General features: G+C 44.1%; 1 protein-coding gene across 5 annotated transcripts in view; it reads left to right on the top strand.

Annotated features, from left to right (window-relative positions):
• Window positions 1–27,500, top strand: part of LOC147008692 (coagulation factor VII-like) — a 79,054-nt gene that overhangs the window by 22,979 nt on the left and 28,575 nt on the right. Inside the window, exons 1-7 of one of the 5 annotated variants that reach the window (XM_085863461.1) lie at window positions 1–226; window positions 2,141–2,280; window positions 9,219–9,273; window positions 9,366–9,469; window positions 11,941–12,077; window positions 14,957–14,981; window positions 24,292–24,402. The exon at window positions 1–226 is cut by the window's left edge and continues 9 nt beyond it. In XM_085863461.1, the coding sequence (XP_085719587.1) occupies window positions 2,268–2,280; window positions 9,219–9,273; window positions 9,366–9,469; window positions 11,941–12,077; window positions 14,957–14,981; window positions 24,292–24,402 (445 nt within the window). In that variant the 5' untranslated portion in view covers window positions 1–226; window positions 2,141–2,267. Of the gene's footprint in view, window positions 227–1,069; window positions 1,085–2,140; window positions 2,281–9,215; window positions 9,274–9,365; window positions 9,470–9,490; window positions 11,203–11,940; window positions 12,078–14,956; window positions 14,982–24,291; window positions 24,403–27,500 lie in introns of those variants that run through there. The other 4 variants (XM_085863459.1, XM_085863460.1, XM_085863458.1 and 1 more) reach the window with 4 other exon arrangements.

The raw sequence follows: 27,500 nt of genomic DNA, 5'->3' as shown, positions 1-27,500 counted from the left end.
CGTCCGAGCACTCGAGGGTTGGGCCTCAAGTTTTGTGGTACCTGTGTTGACTGGCCGGCTGGAAACTATGGCAGGAGTGGTTGTTTACGGTGTGGCTGGTTTAGCCCTGCACAACTTCACCATTAGTGCTTCGGAACTGGTGCCTAAGGTTGGAAATGCACTCTACTTGAGGTTGAGTGGCATCAGTGGTTCAGCTCAAGCAGACTGGATGCTTACACATAAACTCGTAAGTATGCTGCTTCCAGCCTGTAAATATTCACCTTGTAAACCACCTACCATGACAGTAGTCACACACTATGTTTTTTTTCTTTCTTTACAGAGTGGAAAGCATTAAAGAGCAAGGACTAGAACTGATAGTTGGACAAACACCAATGGCATGAAGGAACAGGAAAAGGGGAGAGGGAAGATGGGAGGAAACTGAAACGAGCAAGTGAAATGGTTGGGTTGGAAGACGTTAATTTGGGGTAATAAAGATCATGAATCAGAATTTGGGTTGAATAGCGATGGCGGTGCACTGCTTGCTTGAAGTCAGAGAGGGAAAAGTGAGACAGAACAACCTCTGGAAGGTGATTCCATAATGGTAGAAATGAGTAATAGAGTTTAATTTTGCAGTCAGCCTGTTTTTGGGAAGTTTAACCAGAATGGGGGTTACTGGAAGAATGGGTGCATCCTGGAGTAGAGAGGGAGGATCAGAGGACTGAGAGAGCAGAGGGAGCAATGTTGGAAAATAGATAGTAGAAAAAAAAGGAGAGCTGACCTGCCTGTGATGTGAGAGCAACAGACCTTACACTTCAGCCTTATCCCAAGAGATTCCAATAATTTTGAGAGCTCTGTATTCCATAGAATGCTGGACACTGCTTGGGATTATTTTTAATCAAAAGTTCACGGTCTCAAATTTGTCCCTTCCTCTGCCCACCCTTCCCTCCTTTACAGCAACTAATCATTCGCGTCTCTGCCGCCATCGTGAAGCACTTTCTAACTCAGCTTGACAACTCTTCTACAACCAGTCCGGACAGCATAAGTGCCATTATCCTCAAAAACTGTGCGTCAACCCAAATCATACCCTCACTTCTCTTTCTTTCACGTACGTCCCATCGAGCTAACCCTAACTCTCGAAACCTGCATAACTTTTAAGCATGTCACGTTTAATATGGTACAGCACATTGGGAACACAGTGTGATTGAACCAATATGGAGGTGATTGCACAGGCCTGAGGAAGAGAAGACAAATGATTGGAGGTGATTGGCAAGTTTGGACGTCAAAACGTTGATATAAATCTACTAAATTAGTTCAGGGGTGGGAGAGATTTTTCTCTGTACCATTCCATCATCTTAGCATAAGCAGTCGTGTAAATAGGTTGACGTTAAAATAGGTTGTTATCACGTCCAATGGGATGAACTGGACCCAGAAGCAGCTCGTCCGAGCACTCGAGGGTTGGGCCTCAAGTTTTGTGGTACCTGTGTTGACTGGCCGGCTGGAAACGATGGCAGGAGTGGTTTTTTACGGTGTGGCTGGTTTAGCCCTGCACAACTTCACAATTAGTGCTTCGGAACTGGTGCCTAAGGTTGGAAATGCACTCTACTTGAGGTTGAGTGGCATCAGTGGTTCAGCTCAAGCAGACTGGACTTCATCATGAAACAGGGTGGGAACCATATGTAATATAGATTACAAAAATATTTAAAGTTTGGAGAAATGAAGAGGAGAGCAGGGTAAGGGCATGGAGAAAGATCATGAGTGGGGAAAGTGCAGGTGAAGGAGCCTAGCAGAGCATGGTACAGTGGAGCAAAGTACAGCAGAGTAGAGCACATAAGGGTAGAGAAAAGGAAACCATAGATAGGCAGTGCAAAGCAGAGCAAAACAGTATGGAGCAGTATTAGTCGTGGGAGGAATTTGGCCAGAGTACTGATGGCAATCACATACTCTATTAAAGACATTGTGGATGTTTAATCTTGACCAGCAACTCATGCTGGTGAGGGATCCACATGAGCTTAACATCTCACCTGACAGGCAATACACTCATTGAAGCACACCTACCCGTATAACACCATGGTGACTTTTTTATAGTTGGGTTATGAATCAAATCCAGATGAAACAACTCAAAATTGAGTGTGCTAACTCTCTGAATGATATCCCTCTCCAGATGAGTGACAAGGGCTCCTTTGAGCTGTCTGTGTCAGATGTAACTCTCTTTACTACCCTTGTGGTGCGCCAGCAAACTGGAGGCCATCCAGCCCTTCAGCTACAACATTGCTCTGCAACGCTGGGTCATGTTGATCTCCGGTGAGGAAATCGTTTTTTGTCACAATAGCAATATCTCTTGTGCCATTTCAATTATGCTCAAGGAAAGTCGGCCACAGGAAAAAGGTTATTTGCCTCATTGAGCTTGTTCAACATCTCAACCCCAGCCCTCAACTATGCCACATGTAAGATTCAAAAACATCAATGATGAAAGCTGATCTTGCACTTTGACCATGTGATTGGCAGGTTTTTTGGTGATGGAAGTTGGCTGTACAACCTTTTAAAGAGATTCATCAACGCTTTTATTGACAACAAGTTGGAAAAGGAAGTGTGTCGTACTCTGCAGGCTTACATTTCCAATGATCTTCAGCGGGTCATGCAGTTCCTTCCACTTTCGTCTGCTATTCCAAACACCAGCATTGTCTTTGATTACTCATTGGTGGCTGAGCCACAGGTGGTTGCACGCTCATTCCAGTTTCCTCTCAAAGGTTCTTTTCTGAGTCCTGATTCAGGCTCAGTCCAGCCCACCCTCAATTGGACCCAGAGGTTGCCGCCTGAGTTAAACCGTATGGTATACGTGGCTGTTTCCGAGAGTTTCATGAACTCTGCTGCCCAGGTTTTCTATCAAGCCGGTTTGATGAAGTGGAGTATGGATTGGACTGCTTTACCTCTATCTCTTACCAACACTCTGAAAACCACTCTTCCAAAAGCCCACGATAGCCCTTTGAACCTTCAGTTGAGCTTCGACACACCTCCCATTTTCAGCACCAGCAGAGCCGGCCTTTCAACTGTGTTGAATGGCACGATGAGTGTTCTGAATGAAGAAAGCAACTTGCTGTTTTCACTTCATCTGCAGGGCCAGATCAAAGACGGTCCACAAGGTGTACTGCTGCACAGTGTAATGAACTACAGCCTGCAGTATTTCAACACTCCCCTGATCATCCCGGCGATTGGCCACGTGCATTTAATGCAGCCTACGGTCACCAGCGAGGATGGATTCGTCCTGATTGGCTTGGATGTAGGAGAGGAAGAATTGTAGTGCACAGCTTTGTGTAGATTTTGGAATGTTAAGGAGCATGGGGGAGTAAAGCTTTTACTCCAACAAGTGCAAAAAATGCCACAGGAAAAGATATTGGTTGATATGATTTGTAAATCATGCAAAATGAATAAAACAAGAAAATGAAGCCTGGAAATGCAAACAACAAGAATAAATTAATTAAGGGAGCTCACTTGAGTGAAAAAACAATCTTCCTAAATCAGGCATATTAGCTCGTGCTGTTGGAAACTTTCACTCAACTGATCATGCAGATATTAGATGTTCAAATCTAATTCTTTTTACAGTTACTACAGTCAACTTCAGTAAAAAGGGACCCCTGCAGCCATCAAAAAGGTCCATGATTGGTGAAGGTCCCCCATAAAAGATGTAAAATACACAGAAATTTTAAACATCTGCCATGAAAACTAGTCCCACATGGACAAATGTCCCTCATCATCAGAGTTGACTGTTGCTATAAACGGTACTCACATTCAAACACACAATGTTCACATGTATAAGGACACAGACATTGTATCTATACTAATAAGTGTGTGTGTGTGTGTGTGTGTGTGTGTGTGTGTGTGTGTGTGTGTGTGTGTGTGTGTGTGTGTGTGTGTGTGTGTGTGTGTGTGTGTGTGTGTGTGTGTGTTCTCCATAACTCCAAAACCATAAAACAGCTGCCTGAAACTTTGCAAGCATACTAAGAACAAGGACAAATGTGTCCAAGAGCAGCGTCCTAAAGGTTTTGTCTTCACCAGAAGAAGAACAAGAAGAGGAAGAAGAATTTAAAAAATAATAATAATAATTTAAAAAAAAAACAACAACTTCCGATATTTCGTCAAGTCCGTCATGGACAATCTTCGTTCATGACGAGAAAATAATGTATTTACGAAATTACCATACATTAAATGGAATAATCTTTAAATAGTAACGTGAACTTTTCGAAACTTAAAAGCAAATGTCCAAATATATTTAAAAGTTCATGATAGACGCTCTCAAAAGGCACCCTCAATGCGAGGATGTGTACAGGTGCTTAGTATTTAAGGAGATCCGGATCCAGTATATAAAAGAGCCGAGTTCAAAAGGTTTTGTCTTCACAAGAAGAAGAACAACGTTGAGCTCTCTTAGAGCAGCATTCACTATGCGAGACGCTGCTAAAAATCCAAGAAAGTGCAAGAGCGAAAATTGGGAGTCTGGGTTAATTAAAACACCCCTTTTGAAGATAATTACCAGCCTTATTTCATTAGATCCTTCATTAGGTGATCCTCAGCCACCTTGCTCTCTGGGGTCTTTAGGCGTTTCCTGGGTAACATCGCTGGGGTCTCAAGCTGCCATGTTTTTTGGCCTGCTCAACCATACCTTAACTTGGAACAGGCCGCAATGATTTCATCACGATAAAGTTTTTTTTTTCCACTTTCCTCACTCATATTATCGAATGCCTATTCATCATCACGAAAAATCACTGAATACATCGCTTTTGTAAGTGCTATAGTTTTCAAATTAGGAGCTTGCAGCGATTTCATGCATTATATGATATGATTTTTCCACAATCTACTCTCACAGACTAATTAAAGTATATCATCGAAATATCACTTCAGTTTTGAGGATCGGATGTCGTCCGAACTAAATAAGTGTCAAAGTCTTTTGTGAAATCTGAAAATTAAAAGAAATAACGAAGCCGATATACCTATTTACTTTAAGCAAGCAAGGCTATGTTCCCTCCCCCTCCTCCATAGACACACAAGAAAATGTGAAATTTCCAAAGCATTAAACATCTTTTTCTGCTGTTTGGAGAATTATATTGAGTGAACAAAAAATTTAGGATCGTACCAAAATTAACCAGCTTCTTTGAGTTATATGATTTAATGCATTCACTACGAGACCTCAAACCCTGTCTCCCAGAGGGACTGCCTATCCATAACGTCTGCCAGATCTGTGTCTATATTTTCAGAGGTTTTGTGAGGTGCTCTACAGGGAATCAAAACAAATCTGGTGAAAAACAGACGTTTTTAAAAAAAAGTTATAACATTTGCGCAGACCCCAAACCGATGTACTACCACGTGACATGTGCACAGACGAGCAGTCAATATGGCGGATTATCTGCAAGGATTATTTCACAAGAGATTGAACTTTGCAATGTCTCCACAGCTGTTCTGCATTAAGCTGAATCTCTTTTGTGGATAAAGTCATTATTTGAACGAATTAATTCTATTTTATTAACTGCTGCATGCGCGGTGAAGACCGGCTTTAAAGTTAAAGGGAACCTACATGATATGCAGTGACAGCCTGGCCAACCATTCCTTATCAACCATTTCATTGGAGTGCTTGCATGAGTGCTTAAGCCACTTTCCTAACGCCTTATCGTCAACAGCGGTACCTCGCAACGTCCTTCTGAGTGAATCATTCACTCACTGAGGGTGCTTTTTCCTGCCACGTCATTCAGAGTGAGTGATTCATGCTCCATCACTTTGAAGGAGTGTATCGTGCTCCATCACCCTGAGTGAGTGTTTCATGCTCCATCACCCTGAGTGAGTGTTTCATGCTCCTTCGCCCTGAGTGAGTGTTTCGTGCTCCGTCACCCTGAGTGAGTGGTTCGTTCTCCGTCACCCTGAGCGAATGGTTCATGCTCCGTCACCCTGAGTGAGACAGCTCGTTTTAGAACAGAAGGAGAAGGAAATAAGGAGGACAAGGAGAGGAAGGTGTGAAGACTTCTGTGGAGCTGCCACGATCTGTTTTCAGGGGTGCAGATCATTTTGAAACCGACTTACCTCGTAAAGGAGGAATCGGGGTCTTCGGATACATACCCGTGTAGGTATTAATCTTAGCTGACTTCCCTCATCTCTTTGTTGGACCTCCCTGTCAGACATTGCACTCCTGTTATCTTGGTGACGATTGCAACGCTGTTCCTTATATCCCCTATTTTGTGCCATTCTGGGTGATTTTCTTGCCATTTTGAGAAGGCACCCGGCGTGTTGACCGATGTATATCCCTGGAGATTATTTGTCCCTCCAACCTCTCCTGTCCTTCAACCACCTCATCCTTTTTAGCTTGGACTTCCTTTCTTCCTTATCTATGGTTCAGATTTACCGGCTGACTCAGGTTCTTCTCCATGCTTCGGTGATTCATCTTTTGAGGACTGGTTCATCATGATGGACTGTGTCGGCTTCACCGTTTGTGCGCACCGCCCGGACTTTAATCCTTCAAACAGGGCTCACCGCCAAACCTATACCCATTTATAACCCGCTGTGGTTTTATGTGTGAACTGCTTGAGTCAACTGAGTTGCCACGTCAAGAGTCGTGAGTTAACGTATAGCTGCATTGCTGTATGTAACGTCCGTACTTGTTTAATTTGGGGATTCTTAGGAAAGTCATTTATTGTTGCATTGGATTCATATTTTGTACTGAAGGTAGACATTAGAGATTAATAAATATTTCTTATATCATCACCCTTCTGTCTCTTGCCGTATACTGGTTTCATCCTGAAAACAACACGAAGGGCACATCAGTGTCTTTATTTCATTTCTGCCGTGACACTCTCCGGGTTATCGGTGCACTCGGTGTGGTGCCTTGATGTCGACACGTAACACTGGCTGCTTCGTTTTGGTGGATTAGTCTGGTTGCACTGTAGTTGAAGTGCGGTTCAAACTGCGTTAGACCCTGTTCGTGACCTAACGGTTTGCTCGGCCGAATTAAATCAGTCACAGCTATCTATCGGTGCTTCAACCAGGTAATTCCACAGTCTTACGAGTATTGTAACATGGCAAATAGGCATGGAAACTTGTTTGGGACTGTGCACTTGGATGACAGTTGCAGTCGTTTTGACATGACCCGGGAGACTTGAATTGGGCAACCGGAACGGACCCGCGGCTGTAACACTATTGATCACTTGGCGTTTTACATCACAAAAACTTTGCAGTATCGTCCAGCAAGGTAAAATATGGTTTTGTATGACTCAAAAATCATTTTCAGGTGTACATATGTCCTAAAAAGCATTTTCAGGTATACAGTATTTCCCAGAAAACATCACTTTTGTGGAAAATTATATTTTTGTTGCATTGCATAGCGCAAAAACATTACAGTATGGTCGAGCAAGGCCAAATGCGGTTACTGTATGTCCCCCCAAAAAATTCAAGTGTACAGTTTATTCAGAAGAAATAAGTGTACAGTGTGTTTTCAAGTGTGCAGACGTGTGCAGAAAGTATCACTTTGTGGAAATATCACAACTTTAAATCAACCACTGTAGGTGGGCTGAGATGGGCATTCCTGCCCAGAGGGCAAGAGTGCAGATGCGAGGATATATAATTGACAATGCCCACAATTCAATTACCAATCCTCATACTTCCTCACTCTTCGTGACACATCCACACAACTTACATCATATGCGATCATTAGATTGCATGTTGCAATTGGCATTACTGAATGGTAAGATTATTTTTTTATGGTAACAATGCTGAAAAATGCTTTGTGAGCTGATATTTTGCAAATCTTCGAATGGAATGGATGCTGTCCTTGTTATAATATTGGGCTACGTACCACCCAACCTATGGCAAGGTTTTTTTTTAAGTTTTTAGCAAATGAAAAGAAAACTACCAGATAGTTTAATTTAATATTTTTTAAGTAATTCATTCATTTCGTATGCAGCCTGTGACTGCTAGTTGCATCATTGTTGGGAGTGCCATTAATGCAGTGTCCTGTTCCCAATATACTGGTATTCATGATGCCAACCTCAGAAGGCTAACAGACTGAGTCAACCCACCTGGTGGTGTTTAACAGCAGAACAGGGGCTTGAACTCAAGACCCTAAGACCTTAAGTCAGTCACCTTAACCATGAAGCCAACACCAGGCTTGAAAAGTAATGAGACCGCAATGCACACGGACCTGAATTAGAGTCATATTTGTGCCAGCATGCTTGCATTCTGCTCCAGTCCACAGACATTTGGGCTGACGGTGGACAGATGGGAAGTAAACATTGACAGAGGATTTTGAACCGTCAAATCATCCCTCTAATTGTACTTTACTTGCATCGAGTAAACCAACAAAGTTCAAACATCTGTGCCTCAGCAGATGGACAATTGTTGCAAAGTTGACTAAATACTGTTGCGGATCTGGGGTTCGAGGCTTGCCATGAGGGGAAGCATTCGGGTCCCTTCCGAACGCCCGGTCCTGAGCCTGCCGGGCACAGATAACCACGCACCGGCAGGTTGCTAGGCAACCGTGAATGCCAATTGGTACCAATCCTGCAGGGTTGCACTACTTCATTTGATACCTTACGTGTGGATGGCTGCACGAAAAGAGGGGTCTCATGCCCTCGATGCGTACTTGCGTTAACTTACCGTATCAGATGCAGCCAAGCAGAGCTGCCAAGGACACACCGGTTAATAAGAGCCAATTAGTGGGGTAGAACTTCCCGGCTAACTATGTGCGGACCATGCTGGACCAATGGAGAAAAAGACAGAACGAGCTGGTTACATTTACAATGAAAGCAAGTTATTTATAAAGTGAGGGCAAAGAAAGGGCATGTGAATAATAAAGGGTTTTACGACACAGCAATATGTACAGCAGGGGAAAGAAAGTGCAGCAAAAGAAATGCAATTATTTACAAATGAAGACACAGTGCAGAGCTAACCCAATACAAACTTTTACAATCGTATGTTATGCAAACATTACAAGTGCCATCAGATACACACCCAAGGAAATTAGAGAACAAAGAAAGAGAGAGAGAAAGTTTGAGGTGTGGGTGACCTCTTTGTACCTGGCGCAGTCGATGGTCCAATGCAACACAGTCGCTTTGGAAGGGGTGGGGGAGGAAGGAAGAAAATTGGGAGTGTTTATGGTGCGTGAGTGAGGAGGTGCAAAATGAGGTGTAGTGATGTGCAAATGTAGTGCGGAACTGAAGAGACGCATATCTGCAGTTGCTCTTTTGTTTTTTGTGTATTCACAGCAGACGTGACAGCAGATTGGAAAGACAGAACGTGTGAGAAGACAGCTCAAAGTGGCATGTGAGAAAGTCTGTTTGTGGTTTTTGAATGTATTACCGGTCTGGCGTCCAACCCACTCAGCGCTCCTCCTTTCTTCTCACGCTGCTGTCCAGGTCTGGATCCTCCTCACTCAGAAGTAGTCGCCTCACACCCGGGAGAAGACCTTCCGACCTCTCGTCGACGACCCGATCTGTTCTGACCTCAAGCATCCGTTATTGTGAGTAATGTCCAGTGTTCCCCAACATCCCTGAAGGACAGTGGTCAGCATCCGGGGTGCCAAGTGTGGTGATGATGCTTCGACGTGGTTGTGGTGAGGTGGATGAAGCACCGGTATTTGTGGTGAGAAGGTTGAAGCTTTTGTGGTGAGGAGACTGAATATAGGTTATTGGGGGGATTTTTTTAAGGTGTTACATACACTCATGTGCAGCCTTGTGGCTGCTGGTTGCATCATTGGTTAGAGAGACAGCTGTTCCACTGATGCATTGCCCTTATTACCAGCACACTGGTGCTCATTTTGCCGACCTTGGAAGGATGACAGGCTGAGTCAACCCACCTGGTGTTAATTCAGCAACCAACAGGCTCAAACTCAGGACCCTGGGATCACAAGCCAGCCACCCGAACCACTAAGCCAACGCCAGACTTAGAAGGTGTTGTGGTGGTATGAAGGTTGTAGCATTGTGGTTTGAGTACGGAGAAAGTTGAAATATAATGTCCATTGCAGAATGGCGTGCAGTTTGAACGGGGTTCTGGCGGTATATGCTTATGAAGCTATCCTGCTACTGCACTGAGTGGCATGCTTGAGTGCATGAAGGAGAGGTCATGTGTGTGCAAAGTAAAGTAAATCAAATAAAGGAATAGCAAATGGAATTAAAGACCCAACTAAAAGCTCTCGCAACGCATTTTGTCCCATCAACCCACTAGACATAAGGAAAGGGGGCTATCTAAAACAGAAACTAATGAAATAACTGTTTCAGGACCGCCATATGTTGTGTGCATTTGTCTTGAAGAGCGGCGGTTTCTCAGAACCGCAACAACACCATACTGTCATTCTTTCAAATTATCACCATAATTACTGATAATGTTTCTCTCTACATCACTTTCAATAAAAAAAATACAGCAATGTAGTCTTGGTGTATTTTTATTATTTTTTGCCACGATTTTATAATTCCGGTACATTAACTTGATCAAAAATAATTATCAAAAGATCCCCTTGAATCCAATGCCAGTGTGGCTTCATGGTGTAAAACTTGATCAATCCCCGTTACTGAAGCTACACAGAGAGAAACACAAATGATCTCAACTGCCACTAATCATACAATAATATCAGTACATATTATCCTGAAGTTCAGATATCTTTCCTGGCAGAACAGCTTGGAAGCTCGGTGTGTGCACTGTCCAGCCTAGCCTGGGTTCGGATCGTGACTCAAGCTATAAACTGTCACCCTGGTGTTTTAGGCAGGGTGATCCATCAGTGTTGAGCCGGATGTCCCATGGACCGGCACTGAACGTTAAATACAACGGTATCTTTCATAAAGAGTAAGTGAGTTATCGTCGGCACATTGAAATTTTTTTACTGTCACCTTTGGTCAAACATCATGTTTAACCAACTGGTTCGTTAAAGACCTGGCTCAAAAGCTTTCCGAGGCAGATCCGAGAAGAGGGCCAACTCTTGGGGTTGTTAAATTAAGCAGTAGTTGTATCGATCCTAAAGTACAGTTATTCATTTGGTATTTATTTATTTATTTATTTTGTATTTACCATGTAGTACCACACTCACCCTGTTTGTGGAGTGATTGCATACGTTCGTGTGTGAAATTCCTCTGTTGTTTGTTGATGATAAGACAAACTCCATAGTTTGAGAACCGTCTATCATGGCGACGACGTGTGTCCTCTCGCTGCCTCTACTCCTCACCCTCTCTGCTGGGGTGTTCTTCATAGCACAAGGCGCTGGTGGGTCTCATTTACTTGGACGGGGTTTTGGTGTTTGCGTTGCTGTTATGATAGAATCCCAGATCGGATCATTCGTTCGCTTTGGAATGTTGGGATGATTGGATCTCTCGGTAGTGTGGTAAAGATTCACAAAATCAGGATTCAAAGTACAACTGCACTCGGTAGAGCGCATACCTCCCTCCACCAGGCTGAACAGTTTACGTTTTGTATCCACTGATAGGCCGGATCTGGATCCGGACCTGAACCAGAATCTAATCAGCGTGTACTCGTCACCAAACCAACTCATCCACCAAGTTTCATCCGAATCCGTTCACTACTTTTTGAGATATCGTGCTATATATCATTGTTGGCCCTATCACTACTCAATGGTCTAGAATCACTTTTAAAATTATAAAATACTCGTATCCAGATCCGGATCTTCACCAAAATCGAACCAATTCGTCCTTGTCACACACTCAACGTGTCCACCAAGTTTTGTACGAATCCGTCCACAACCTTTTGAGATATTCTGCTCACAGACAAACCGACAGACAGACAAACAGGGATGAAAACAAACATAGTCCCTGTCCACCTTAGATGCTCGAGGTAATCAGATCATAAAGGTTATATTGTCTCTATCTATGATGTCTCTTTTTAGGAACATATTGGGATCTGGTTGACCAAAAATCATGAACCTATCGGCCATAATAGTGAGAACACATTGGGATTTTGTTGTCACCTGGGATGTGGTGTTCACAGTTTTGGGACGCTCGGCGCATGACGATGGTGTGTTCAAGTCTGTGCCAGAGTACGCCAACTTGCTGCGCAGACTCTGTGTACACCATCGTTGTACTTTTGAGATGGTGCGAGAGGTCATTGGCAACGTGGAACGTGCGGTGAGTTCAAGAGAATTATTAAAATCAGCAAGAACCACCATTAGGTCCATTTTGAAATGTCAATGTCACATTGAGTCGTGTGAAATAAGCTGTTTATAATGTGCCACACTCTTTATAGAACGTCATATAATGTGCCAAGTTATACAATGTGCCAAGGGATGGCACACGCACTAATGAATCGTCTTGTCTGTGAAATAGCTGCTTTTTCCTGCGATATGTTACAGGTCTATAAGAGCTCCACGTGGTTGTTGTTGCTGCTGTTGTTGGGGTTCTTGTTGGAGGTCGATTTTTGAAATGTGCACTCATTGGTCGGACAGCTGCCGGACCCCACCCACATTTGTTGCTTGACTCCACCCACCGGGGCACCCAGACAAAATGATATGGCCGCCATCTTGGTTTTCTTGTGGGCCAAAGAGATCAGGCCTATAGACCTCTGCTGATTATACACTGTCCAGGTTCTTTTTTTGCGTCGCAGGTTGTGACCACGGTGTGGTCATTCTTGGTTTTATAGCTGATCCAAAAGAGTTTTGGACCGAGATTGGAACCCAGGCTAGACAGCTTCGAGACAAGTGTGCGTACCTCCTAGCTATCCTGCCAGCCGAAGGAAGCAGCACAAATGTATAAATCCAATGCCCATTGTGTCTCTCGCTCATGGTGGTAGATGTGGCCAAGAATTCTAACTTATTGACCACAGCTGTTTGCAATTATCGGCCTGCTAAAAGAAAATTTCCTTGACGGACTAGTTTGTGGCAAAAATGAATTCGCTCAATCTGCTATTAATCATGCATGGGGCTTGCAGGATGACCTAGAGCAGTGTTTCTCAGCTGGATTAACCAGACGACCCACCCGTCCTGGTATTTGGTTGCCACAACCCCGTTATCCCTACAAGGATTAAAAAAAATAACACAGGAATGAAGATTTTGAAAAAAAAACCCCACTTTTCTGGGGAAAATACGAGGTTTATTCGAGTGGGTTTTTTTTAAAACCAAGGTGGGGAAAACAGGACTGCACATATTAGTTCCAACGTTGACTTCAGGAATAACAGAAAGGTTGGAATCTGGGCCATTTTTATTTCCTTTTTGCACACACGTCAATTCAGGGACTAGTCTTACTCAGCGAACATCGTAGCTCACTGTCAATATTGATCAGTCTGGTTCTGGCTTTAGTTTTGATCGTTACTAAACTTGAGTATGCAAGTTCACATCGCTAAATTGTTGGGAACATCACCAAGACTTGTGGAACTACTTAGCGTAGAGAACTCACGACCCCCCCCCCCTCTCAAAACCCACCATTTGAGAAGCACTCGCCTCGAGGTACACACACTCACCTCTAACTGTTGCATATGGGTTCGAATCCTGACCCAGCTATAAACTGTCGTCCCAATCTTTCATAGGCAGGGTGATTCAACAATGCATGTGCCATCCCTTGGACAGACGTTAAATGGTTTCTGTCGACCAGCATTCGTTGGTGGACGTTAAAGATCCCTTGGTGTACTTTGTGAAGAGTAGGTGAGCTATTGCCGGCACCATGGCCAAATTCCTGGACGAATCAACAGAGGACATTGCATCAGCGGCACAGCCTCACCCCTCAGTTAATGATGCTACTCCGCAGCCTTGTGCTGTCTTTGAACGAAGAAGTCATACATTAAGACAGACTCAAAGCTGCACTACCAGAGGTAGTTTAGAAAATTGATTGGACAAGCTATCAGAACACACAGTGACACACCCCCACAGGCATGCCAAACCAGCCGGCATGCCTATTTTGCCCTCATTGGGACGTCATCAGGGATAATGCAGACTGAGACTTCTGCAAGGTCCTCAAAGGCATCGACTGGTGTCTTGAACTTTCCAAGATGGTGCTAAAGATCTTGTTCTATTGGCGTTTAGTTCAAAGGTTGTGCAGGATAAGTGCGACAAGATGCCCTCCCCATCTGTACATATTTGTTACCATCCTCGATCCTTTTGTTCAGTATATTGAACTTTTCTCATTTGTAATACCCCGCTATACCATGAGCCAGAGAACTTCTGGTGTGGACGTTCAGGATACCGAACATACAAGCAGGGCCGAGAGGATTCGATTGGGTGACGACCAATTTTATCCACTTGTCATACCAACTTCACTCAGATGTTGCGATTCATGATGTCAATTCTTGGTTTCTTTATTTCCATGTTCTAGCTGGATCATTGAACATAACGAAGTTTATCCTCGACACAAAACCATGGCCCTTCGGGGTGGTCACATATTTGAGAGATGTTACTTTACAAACTACTTTAACAATTTGCTGTGATCGGAGCAGATATCACTGGGAAGGCAAGCACCTTTGGCATGAGACAAAGGGGAGAGAGAAACAGACAGATAGAAAGAGAGACAGAGAGAGAGAGACAGATGCACCAAGTGTAACAATATTTCTGACGACATTTTGATCAGTGTTTTTAAATCATTTCAGTATAAACACTTGTAGATGTATGTTAGTTGCACTTCAAAGATACTTTGACAACCGAGCAAGAATTGAATTATAATGTTTACATTTCTTGCACCCAAGCTTCCAAGATGTGTGTTAACGTCTGCATCAAGTTACAAGCTTTTTCCAGAGTGGAGCACGAATGACATTCCCGAAATATTTTGATGTTGTTGGTATATATTTTATGTCTCCAATAATTATTTATTGTATGAAGTTTGGACGGTGGGCTCGAAGTTTCTTCTGGACACCCTCCAGCACTCAGAAACAGTCAGCAGGTCAAAATGGATAACGTGTGGCATCGTTTCTGCATGAAATAGGTTGTTTTAACATCAAATTGACAGGAGCAGTTATAGTTTCCAAAAAAAAGAAAGAAAGTATTTAGATATACATGGTATTTACTTCCTTTTTGTCTTTCCAGAAATCTTTCTGGTACAAGCTGGTTGGTAAGTAACCTGGCTATTAATATTTAATATGTATTTCTTCAATCTGACAATTAGAAAGTGTTTTTGTTTTTTGTGGTCACAAAACCTGTAAATTAAATTGAGTGGCAGTGATTTGCAATAAGAAGACAGCAGTGTCAATACTGGGATACAACACCCAGTCAATGATACATTAATATCGTTGAGGTTGAAAGGACATCCAGTGAACACCACCATCATTCAGATATTTGCTCCAACTTCTGAAGCAGATGAAGAAAATGCAAAGAGGTTTTATAAAAGTTGCAGGAATTGGTAGAACGGGGGCCTAAAGGAGATGTTTTAATAATAATAATTATGGGAGACTGGAATGCAAGAATTGGAGAAGCAGGAGCACCAGGGATTGCAAGAAAGCACGGACTTGGTATCAGAAATGAGTCAGGGTAGCGAATCCCGGAGTTGTGTATGGACAATGAGCTTGGAATTGCAAACACAAGCGCCCAACACATGGTTCAAACAACCCAAGCGCAGATGGTACACATGGACTTCACCTGATGGGCAAACATCGAAATCAGATTGACTACATTATAGTCAACAAAAGATGGAGAAGTGCTGTGCAATTTGCCAACACTCTGCCAGGCACAAACTGTGCGACAGATCATGCACTCCTTGTGGCAAAACTATGAGTCAAAATGAGAAAGTGAAAAAAAATCAAAAACTCTGACCACATTTGACCTTAAAAACGTATCTAAACAATATGCAATATCTACAGTAATAAATGTCAGTGTGTCCATCAGTCAGTCAGTCTGTCCGTCTCCTCCATACCTCCAAAACCATGAAACTTCGCGGTCCCAAACTTTGCAAACATACTCGGGAACTCCATGGTAGTGCATGAGTGAAAATTGGTTGTTTTGGTGAATTTAAACACCCCATTTGAAGATAATTAGTGGCCTTGTTTAATTTTCCATTATGAAGGCTCATCTTTGGTCACCTCGCTGTCCCTCGCCGGGGTCATAATTCGCCAATTTTTTGGTCTTCTTAACAATGCCTTGACTTGGAACAGGCCACCAATGTTTCTTAACGATAAAGGATTTTTTTTTACTTTCCTTACTCATATTGAATATTGCAACACCTACGAATTTCTGGATACATCGTAATGCTTAGAAATGTCCAGAAATGCCAGCATTCATTGCTTTATTTAATTTCCACTCTTGCCATACCCTCAAGAATCTCATAATCTGAGCTGAATTTCAAAATTTAAACTCTGGAATTGAACTTATCAGCAGTACCGACCACTAAAAAAAAAGTGTTAATTTCTTCAATTCAGACATTGCTTGACATTCCGTGTGTCTCCTGGCGCATGGTGCTTACATGACCGATCGGCGATCGCTAATCACTTGCCAAGCTTGCTGTTCCATATCAAACGCTTCCTTGGAGTGTTTGCTTGAGAGCTTAAGCTACTTGGCGAGTGCTATCCAAACAGCTTGGTTGTTCGTTTCCAAGCAATGGCCATACATGGCAAAAGTATTCACACTGTCACTGAATATATTGATGACTTGAACAAAGTTCAGGCCCTACTCACCTGTGTTTGGCCCCACATTGTCATGCGGTGACAAGGACGGTGGCTCACCCACTGAAAATGTGAAATTTTATTTTACACGAAGTTTCCCCTTTTAGTACGATCTTCTTTCATGATACAAACCATCACTTTGACGTTGATAGATACCTATAAAAAAAAATTAAACGTTTTTCATTTTTAAAAGTTTCTTCAACTGTTTCGTTGGAGTGCTTGCTTGAGTGATTAAGCCACTTGGTGTGTGCTCTTCAAGCTTTGATCTCTTGAAGCTTCAATCTCTATAAGCTTCCATTGCAATACCGCGGCTCGGTTCTCCGTGGGGACCTTGCAGAAGATAGGAAGGCAAAATAAATGAGATTATTACAATGAGTAAAAAATATTTTCAGTTGTTACAAAGCAATGAATCACCACATCATGGCAGGAAAGCTGAGAGGTACACACACTCGCTCTCAGCTGTCTATCCTTGAATTTGAATCCCAACCCAGCGATAAACTGTCATCCCAGTGCTTCACAGGCAGGGTGGTTCATCAATGTTCTCTCTCTCTCTCTCTCTCTTTCTCTTTCTCTTTCTCTTTCTCTTTCTCTTTCTCTTTCTCTTTCTCTCTCTTTCTCTCTCTCTTTCTCTTTCTCTTTCTCTTTCTCTTTCTCTGTCTTTCTCTCTCTTTCTCTCTCTTTCTCTCTCTCTCTTTCTCTTTCTCTTTCTCTTTCTCTTTCTCTTTCTCTCTCTCTCTCTCTTTCTCTTTCTCTTTCTCTTTCTCTTTCTCTTTCTCTTTCTCTCTCTCCTTCTCTCTCTCTTTCTCTTTCTCTTTCTCTTTCTCTTTCTCTTTCTCTTTCTCTTTCTCTTTCTCTTTCTCTTTCTCTTTCTCTTTCTCCTTCTCCTTCTCCTTCTCCTTCTCCTTCTCCTTCTCCTTCTCCTTCTGCTTCTCCTTCTCCTTCTCCTTCTCTTTCTCCTTCTCTTTCTCCTTCTCTTTCTCCTTCTCTTTCTCTTTCTCTTTCTCTTTCTCTTTCTCTTTCTCTTTCTCTTTCTCTTTCTCTTTCTCTTTCTCTTTCTCTTTCTCTTTCTCTTTCTCTTTCTCTTTCTCTTTCTCTTTCTCTCTCTGTTTCTCTCTCTGTTTCTCTCTCTCTCTGTCTCTTTCTCTCTCTCTCTCTCTCTTTCTTTCTCTCTCTCTTTCTCTCTCTCTCTCTCTTTCTCTCACCCCTCTCTCTTTCTCTCTTTCTCTCAACCCTCTCTCTTTCTCTTTCTCTCACCCCTCTCTCTTTCTCTTTCTCTTTCTCTCACCCCTCTCTCTTTCTCTTTCTCTTTCTCTCACCCCTCTCTCTCTTTCTCTTTCTCTTTCTCTCACCCCTCTCTCTTTCTCTTTCTCTCACCCCTCTCTCTTTCTCTTTCTCTTTCTCTCACCCCTCTCTCTTTCTCTTTCTCTTTCTCTCACCCCTCTCTCTTTCTCTTTCTCTTTCTCTCACCCCTCTCTCTTTCTCTTTCTCTTTCTCTCACCCCTCTCTCTTTCTCTTTCTCTTTCTCTCACCCCTCTCTCTTTCTCTTTCTCTTTCTCTCACCCCTCTCTCTTTCTCTTTCTCTTTCTCTCACCCCTCTCTCTTTCTCTTTCTCTTTCTCTCACCCCTCTCTCTTTCTCTTTCTCTTTCTCTCACCCCTCTCTCTTTCTCTTTCTCTTTCTCTCACCCCTCTCTCTCTTTCTCTCTCTTTCTCTCACCCCTCTCTCTTTCTCTCTCTTTCTCTAACCCCTCTCTCTTTCTCTCTTTCTCTCACCCCTCTCTCTTTCTCTTTCTCTTTCTCTCTCCCCTCTCTCTTTCTCTTTCTCTTTCTCTCACCCCTCTCTCTTTCTCTTTTTCTCTCACCCCTCTCTCTTTCTCTTTCTCTTTCTCTCACCCCTCTCTCTTTCTCTTTCTCTTCCTCTCCCCCCTCTCTCTTTCTCTCTCTTTCTCTAACCCCTCTCTCTTTCTCTCTTTCTCTCACCCCTCTCTCTTTCTCTTTCTCTTTCTCTCACCCCTCTCTCTTTCTCTTTCTCTTTCTCTCACCCCTCTCTCTTTCTCTTTCTCTTTCTCTCACCCCTCTCTCTTTCTCTTTCTCTTTCTCTCACCCCTCTCTCTTTCTCTTTCTCTTTCTCTCACCCCTCTCTCTTTCTCTTTCTCTTTCTCTCACCCCTCTCTCTTTCTCTTTCTCTTTCTCTTTCTCTCACCCCTCTCTCTTTCTCTTTCTCTCCCACCCCCCTCCTCCTCCAGCCCTCCCACTTCTCCCCTACCCCTCTCCGTCTGTTAAGGAGACCGTTAAAGACTAACGGTTTAGTTTTGAATTTAATACGGCTTCCCCAGATGTAGCATGTACGAATTGGATTCGGAGTGAGTCGACCGGAGGTGTGCAAAGGTTCCTGCATGTGCGAGCATGCATACACGCGGGCAGACCGTTGCCAGGTAGATATAATGGGTTTTAAATGCTCCCACCTAGTTTTATGTCGAACCCGGCAGTCAAAAACAAAACGTTTCTGTTCAGGCATGTTATATCGCCCTTCCCTCCCCCTCCCCTCACGCTGCCTTTTCTCCTCCTCCCCCTCACGCTTACCTCCTCCCAAACCCCCTCCCCTCTCCACCCCAATGGACATCTCCAGGAGGTCTCCACGTGCTGTATTAACATGCTCTTTTAACGTACCCTATTTTGTCCAATCTTGTTTCAATCCCCACCCCTCCCCCTTTTCTATAAGTCCCACTACCAAATGCAAGTCGAGAAGAACACCTCCCCCCCCAAGTTCCCCTACTAAACACAATTCCAAAACTCCCTCCTCTCACAATTACTTCCTCCCAAACCCCCTCCTCCCCACTTCCCCCTTCCTCCATCCTCCATCCTCTCTACCTCATTCTCCTTGCTCCCACCCCCTCCCAGAATGTATAGCAACGTTTGGTGAGGTGTTGCTCTCCCCAACCCCCCCCCCACTCCCCATCACTTCTTCGCTCCTCCCCCCTCCTTCGCTTCCCCCTTCCTCACTTCCCCAACCCTCATCGCTTCCCCCTCCCTCTTTCTCCCCCTTCCTTCAATATTCCCGTCAGCGAAGCGACGGTTTGTATTTGCTAGTGGGTTAATTTTAAAAAAACGTTTTGCAGAGCTGAACTTGGTTGACAGAACGCCAGACAAATTATGGCAAGAGGTTGAAGACAATGTTAAAGAAGAGGCCAAAACAACATCCCAAAAGAGCGCAGAAAGAAAAAGGCTAAATGACGATCAGAAGAGGCGATAAACATACACTGCACACAAACACAGGTCAGGTCAGGTATGGGAGCATGTGCCAGAACAGCGCGTCGCTGCGTCCACTTTCCGCCGGTACTCCAGGGGCCTCCGTCTGGCCATCCCCCAGGCAGATGCCAGGCCCATCCCCATCTCCTTGAGATGATGGTCAACCTGCTGTAACCATGAGGCACGTGGTCGGCCCACTGGCCTCCTCCACTCAAGAGACTCCCTCGCTGAGAGAATCTGGTGAGCAGGATCAGCGTCAGGAAAACGAGCCACATGTCCATACAGCCGCAGCTGACGCTCACGGACTATGCAGGTAACAAATCTCATCCGAGTCTCTCTCAGCAACCGCTCGTTGGACACAAAATCCGACCAGCGATAGCCAAGGATTCTCCGAAGAGACCTGGTACCAAAGGAATTAAGTCTCCGTCTCAGATCCTTGGTCAAAGTCCAAGTCTCGCACCCATAGAGCAAGACTGGAAGTACCAAGGACCTGAAGACTCGGACTTTCGTCCTCCCGCACAGGTACCGGCAGCGCCACACCCCATGATCCAGTGAATCCATGACTCCCCAGGCCCGACCCAGACGTCTATTGACCTCCGGCTCACAACCTGCGGAGACATGAATATCACTACCAAGGTAAGTGAATCTATCCACGACCTCAACATCCTCACCACAAACAGACACAGACAGGACAGCAGCATCCAAGATGTCACCGAAAGCCTGGATCTTTGTTTTGACCCAAGAAATCCGTAATCCCAATGGCTCCGACTCCTCATTCAGCACCTCGAGGGCCCCCAAGAGGATGTCTAAAGTCTCCGCAAAGATGACTGCATCATCTGCAAAATCAAGGTCCGAGATCTTGACATTGCCAAACGATGCACCGCAACTTGATCTCTCCGACATCCTCCCAAAAATCCAGTCCATACAAGTGCTGAAAAGTGTGGGGCAAGTACACATCCCTGACGAACTCCAGTAACAACTGGAAATAAGTCAGAGGCGGTACCACCACACTTCACAGCACTCTCAGTACCAGAGTAGAGTTCAGACATCAGATCGATCAGTTTCGGTGGCACCCCACGAAGACCAAGAATCCTCCAGAGGACATCCCGATTCACTGAATCGAACGCTTTACAGAGATCAACATAGGCTGCAAGCAGCCCCTGCCGAAACTCTCGTCTGCGTTCGGTGAGTACACGAAGTGCAAGGATACGGTCAATCGTTGACCTCTTTGGTGTAAAGCCTGACTGCTCTGGACGCTGGTGCTCAAGCAGATGGTGGCGAACCCTATCAAGAATTATCCGAGCAAAGACCTTGCCCGGCACTGAGAGCAGCGTCACCCTCGGTAGTTGTTGCAGTCTTGGCGATCACCCTTCCCTTTCCAGAGAGGGACAACAAGGCCCCTCTTCCAGTCAGTTGGGATGATGCCTGTGTTCCAGGCAGAGCACAAAACTGCATGCAACGACACGAGTGCAGCATTTCCACCAGCCTTGAGAAGTTCGGCATGGATGCCACAGATCCCTGGAGCTTTGCCCCGTTTCAACTGGTTCACCGCAGCCCGTGTTTCCACAAGCGATGGTGGACCACAGTTGATTCGAGGGTCAGCAACAGGGATTGTAACACCCTTGACGTCCAACTCGACAGCTGGGGGATCAGCCTGGTACAACCGCTCGAAGTAACCGGCCCAGCGGGCCTTCACTTCAGACTCCTCTGTCAAGAGCCTACCACTCTCTGCTCGAACTGCAGTGCTCCGAGGGATGGGCTTGGATGAACGTAATGCGCGAATTCCCCCTGTAAGCGGGACGAGAATCACCTGTCCACAGGTGATGCTCTACCCCCTCACAGATTCCTCGCACATAGGCCTCCTTGTCCACCCTCAGTGCACGTACAGTTTTACGCCTCAGCTCCCTGAACAGCTCAGCTCTGCCATTCAGCCTGGCCCTGCGACTCTGGTCAATGGTATCCAGTGTCCCTTGAGAGACAAAATTCTTCTTTGCCCTGCGGTGAACTCCAAGGCATCCACCGGCAACATCAAGGACGGTGGTCTTGAAGGTGTTCCACAACTCTTCAGGACCCCCAAAGCACCCAGACCCCCAAGTGTCCACTCAGCCTGTTCGCAAACTCCTCAGCTACTCTCTCATCCCTGAGCTTGGCAACATCCAGCCTAGGCTGGGATGGTACCATTCTCCAGGATTTAAGGTGCAGCTTTAGAGTTGCTACAACAAGCCTGTGGTCAGTATTGAGGAACTGAGCACTCCGGTAGACCCTGCAGTTCTGGATCATCCTCCAGCGACCGTCAATGAGGACATGGTCAATCTCCTTTGCCACACCGCCAGCGTTGGAATACCAAGTCCAGCGATGAGCTTGCGGGCGCTGAAACCATGAACCAGCCACCCTAAGTCCATGACTTCTTGCAAAGTCAAGGAACTTAGTGCTATTCTGGTTCATAGTTCCTGACCCATGGGGACCAACACACACCTCATAACCATCCCTATCAGTTCCAGTCGATGCATTGAAATCCCCCAAGACTAGAAGTGTATCTCGTCTGGGGCACTGATCAACCACAGACTCGAGTGTGGCGTAGAATGTGTCCTTCACGGTAACATCACTCGCCTCAGTCGGAGCATAAATAGAGACCAGGGAAATGACACCTAAGGAGTGACGAATCCTTAATCTCATAATACGCTCGTTGACCGGTGTTACCTCAATTATCATTGGGGTCAGCTTATTGGACACAGCTACAGCAACTCCTTGGGTATGGTAACCATCAGAGCGACCAGACCAATAGTAGGTGTAACCACCCACCATTATCTCGCCGCAATCCGGTCTCCGAACCTCAGAGAGAGCTGCAACCCCGATGTCCAAACGCTTGAGCTCAGATGATAACAGAGACAGGTGATCATCCTCTTAGGGATAGGACATTCCAGGCACCCACCCGAAGGGACCGCCTCAGGTTAACCCAAGGAGACCGCCGTCTGGTGGACGACACCTCAGCACCACTCCGACACACTCTCCCGCAATCTGACCCAGGGATGTTACCCCGTGGTTTCCCTCCTATCAAAGATTGGGGGTCCCGAAGGCTTTGCCCCAATCCCATCATCCGGTGAGCTGCCCTGCGAAGGGAAGCTGCACAGGAGGTACTCCCACGGAGTGGGTTTTCAGATTTTTTTGCGTTTTTGCGTTTTGCGGAATGAAGCGTTTTACGGTGGCTGGAGTGCAAATCCTGCCACCAACCTCCTAATAAGAAGTAACCCAACTGCAGGAGGACGTCCGCAGACACAGTTGGGCACTAGATATGGATGGCCGTTGGCTCACAATTAGCTCCTCCGCCCTTTGACAGGTTTTGTTTTTAATCCTGCTGGGTGTCCATATCCAAACACCCTCCTCACCAGAAAACCTGGTGGGGGAGACGGTTTAGTCGCCGACAACCCGACCATGGAACAGGTTAGTACAGGTTTACATGGTACCTGTAGCAGGTCACAGATCGAACCTGACCTGACGAAACACACTTTTTCTCACAAACACACTTTTTCTCACAAATATGTTCCTCACATTTGTAATCACCAGTAATATCAGCTCTCCCCAGGAACAAAATATGGTGGCAATACCCACTCCCTGCTCGATGTCCTGCTTCTTCACGTCACAGATGGGTAGATGTGTCTCCTTTTAGTAACAGGAACACCTGTTCCCTCTGGGAGCGAAAAAGGTGTCGATACTCGCTCCCTCCGGCAGGGGTCAGTGGTTAAACCACTTGTACTATCCTCCAAGTACAGGCGAAAACCATAGGTCGTCTCCCCATTCTCACTGGGGAAGGTGAGGGGGTGTATTTTGGGCTCATGACCTGACCCTGGCTACCCCAAGCACGTATGCAAGATTTGGTGGATATTGGGCCAAGCTTTTTGGATTCTATAATGATCATACATACATAAATACATACACACAAACAGAGAATTACCTTATTTGAGTGTGATTTATTGAACAGTAATATATATTCCTAATAGTGGGGCAACTTAGCTAAATATAGCATAACAATTGTGCATTTTGTGAGGAAAGCAGCAAATTTGGCACACGAGTAGCCTATCATATTATGAACAGATTTGGATATTGGGCCATCTCAGAATTTTTGATGGCAGTGGAAAATGGCTGCCACAGCCATCAGCGGCTGAATTTGAGATGGCCCAGTATCCAAATCTGTTCATAATATGTTAGGCTACTAGTGTGCCAAATTTGGTGCTTTCCTCACAAAATGCACAATTGTTATGCTAAGTTGCCCCACTATAAAGCATTATATTAACATTCATTGGAAGTTGAATTGTATGTAATCATTTCAATGATAATTTAAAGAATGTTGTAATTATCACACACACACACACACACACACACACACACACACACACACACACACACACACACACACACACACACACACACACACACACACACACACACACACACACACACACACACTAGTTATTGCTAATTTAACCATATGTTATTTCAAGAGCATTTTTTATCCTTTCCAGATGGAGACCAGTGCGAGAGCCAACCATGTGGAAAAGGCACCTGCCTGGATGCGATAAACTCCTACACCTGTCTCTGTTCTGAAGGCTACACGGGAGAAAACTGTCAGATCGGCAGGTTTCTCATTGCTCTCACCTCTTAATATAACATCTGTCACTGAACTGTATATAAATGTTCATATAGATGAGGGAGGAAACAAGGCTCATGAAGAAGCTGGAAGACAAATGGTGAAATCCAATGCATTGACAATGGAGCACAATTTGTTTACCTTTAACGCACGCTCGAGCCGATACCAGAATCAAAATGAAGAAGAAGAAACCCTCCAACACACCATGTTTGGGTCCATTTGGCAAAATAAAAGGAAAAGCCATTTTCATTTACTGATATCTTTTGTAGATTTGAAACCAATAAAGACAACTAGGATAACAAACCGGAGATAATGAGTTTGCTTTAACGCACGCTCAAGCTGATGCTGGAACAAATATGAAGAAGAAGAAACTCTCTAACCCACCGTGTTTCGTTCGTTTATCAGCTTTACTTATTTCATCTATCTATAATTCCAGCAATCTGTGTGTGTGTGTGTGTGTGTGTGTGTGTGTGTGTGTGTGTGTGTGTGTGTGTGTGTGTGTGTGTGTGTGTGTGTGTGTGTGTGTGTGTGTGTGTCCGCTGTTTCTCGACAACTACTGGTCCGATCTAATTGAAGCTTGCCAACTACATTGCTGGGGACCTGAGGATGTGCCTTTTCAAGGTTTGATATTAATCGGACAAGTGCTTCCCAAGTTATGGCCATTTATTTACCAAACCAATGACAAGACACGTTGTTGCGTGGACGTGGCCGATGGGGGAAGGGAACCTCAGTCCTATTCCCCATTACGGGTTACAACATACAGACTTCCAGATAATGATGACTTCGTGTATTCTAATAATTTCTCGATTTCTTATGCACATTTATAGATAAACACAATGCCCCAAGTTATGATCGTTTTCATATTAGCTGGTGTATAAATTTCGGTAACATCAGAGTGCTGGTATGCTCTGAACCAGGAAGTAATTTTTTGTCTCTGTCTTCTCTTCTCTTTTTGTTTTTATTTGCCACGACATTGCGAAAAGGTAAAATACGTTGGCGCTAATTGAATAATTGGGTATTAAAACTAAATTGTGAATAATCGTAACTGCGAATAATATGCGAACTTCCGGGCCACGCACGTGCAGGCATGCAAGAGCGAAGAAATGGCCTGTGTGGTTGTTGTTTGTTGCTCGCAGTTTGAATATTTCTATATAATTATAATTTTTTTTTATGGGCACGTACTAGTTATAATAAAGTCATGTACCAAGTTTCAGTTGAATATGTTAGAGGGTATGAGAAAAAAATCTGAAAAACCACAGGTGGGACGGACGGAGAACAGATGGACAGACGTAGAGCAAACCTATAGTCCCCTCCGGTGAAACCGTAAGGGGACTAGTAAAATTTACAGGTTGACAGAGAGGAAAGGTCGAGAGAAATAGTAAAAATCAATGGTCGATATTGGAACAAACACAAGATGGTGGTGTGTCACCACTTTGAAGGATGAAAGAGAGAAGAAAGAGCAAAATTGTATGGATCAGGGGAGACAAATAAACAAATGGGATGAAATGGGGATTGTATTTTAGAGTGTATCTATCTCTTAGACATTTACGAATGTAGATCTGTCTTAGAAATATATGAATAGATATGTTATACATATCTGTTAGACATCTATCTTGTAAATATTGGGTAGTCAATTTAGTCGAAAAAAATTTAAAAAAAAAAAAATTTTGAGATTTGTTCTACCCTTATTATCAGTATTTAAAAAGGCGATTTCAGTTAATACAATGGCGATTTCGATGAAACTTGGTTGGTAGGTTCAAACCATGACCTAGTTGTGTGCAAATGAGAACCGTTGCTATGGACACCACCGTTGCCTAGCAACGGGACTTTGAAATTTTAGAAAAATCATTAAAAAATTATTTTTTAGAAAATCAAAAATCGGGCCACGAGCGACTGTGGGCAGTACATTCAGCCATATTGTCAAAAATTTCCAGCCGGATCCTATGAAAACTGTCGGAGAAGATAGACTTTGAATGAACCCTAGTCGAAAACAATAAAAAAAAACTAGAGGGGGAGCACTCGGGAGAGCGCAAAACCTCCACCGCCAATACTGCTGGGTCACTCAAGTGAACGTTATATCTTATTCATTAAATATGATGTCAACAGTGCTGAGAGTTATCGTTCTTTTCTCTAACAATTTTTTCTTTTGGGGGGGGGGGGGGTTGGAAATCACTTAAAACATGTAAAAATGCAAAAAAAAAACAAAAAACGAAATTTTGTTGAAAAAAAAGTTGCAAAAGTTTTTTTTCTCTAACAATTTTTTTTTTTTTTTGGGGGGGGGGTTGGAAATCACTTAAAACATGTAGAAATGCAAAAAAAAAATTTTCTCTAACAATTTTTTTTTGGGGGGTAACAATTTTTTTTTTTGGGGGGGGGGGTTGGAAATCACGTAAAAAATGTAGAAATGCAAAAAAAATCTTTTTTGGGGGGGGGTAACAATTTTTTGCGGGGTGGGGGTTGGAAATCACTTAAAACATGTAGAAATGCAAAAAAAGTTCTCTAACAATTTTTTTTGGGTGGGGGGGGGTTGGAAATCACTTAAAACATGTAGAAATGCAAAAAAAAAACAATTTCTCTTACAATTTTTTTTTGGGGGGGGGGTCCAAAATCCAAAATTTGATGGCATGATCCTTGGACCATACCTAACCCCCCCCCCCCAAGTTTCGTCGAAATCCGTCGAGGAGTTTTTCCGTAATACTGTTCACAAACAAACAAACAAACAGAAAGGGGTGAAAACAGTAACCTCCATCCATCTTCGAAGATGGCGGAGGTTAATGAAGTTCGTTATATCTCAGAGACTATGAGTCAGATATACATGAAACTGGTATGGTAGGTTCATGGTATGTCCTAGTTATATGTGAGAAAGAACCGTTGCTATGGTGCCCTCCGTTGCCAAGCAACGGCCAAAAAACCTCTAAATGTGGGGGTATTTTAACAAAAAAACAATCTGCAGCATTAACCCTTGAAGCTCAAATCGTGAATTTTCTTGTGCTTAATCCTCAGGTCATTCCCCCATCGAACGGACCCATCGCGTCAGGTTCTATTGGGTAGTCGACTACCCATGTCCGCCTACCGGCTTGTTTT

This window comes from Eptatretus burgeri, chromosome 18, assembly GCF_056783735.1.
Source record: "Eptatretus burgeri isolate ZD-2024b chromosome 18, Ebu_testis_v1, whole genome shotgun sequence".
NCBI classification, from domain to species: Eukaryota; Metazoa; Chordata; class Myxini; order Myxiniformes; family Myxinidae; genus Eptatretus; species Eptatretus burgeri.
This window is presented reverse-complemented; position numbering and strand designations above follow the sequence as displayed.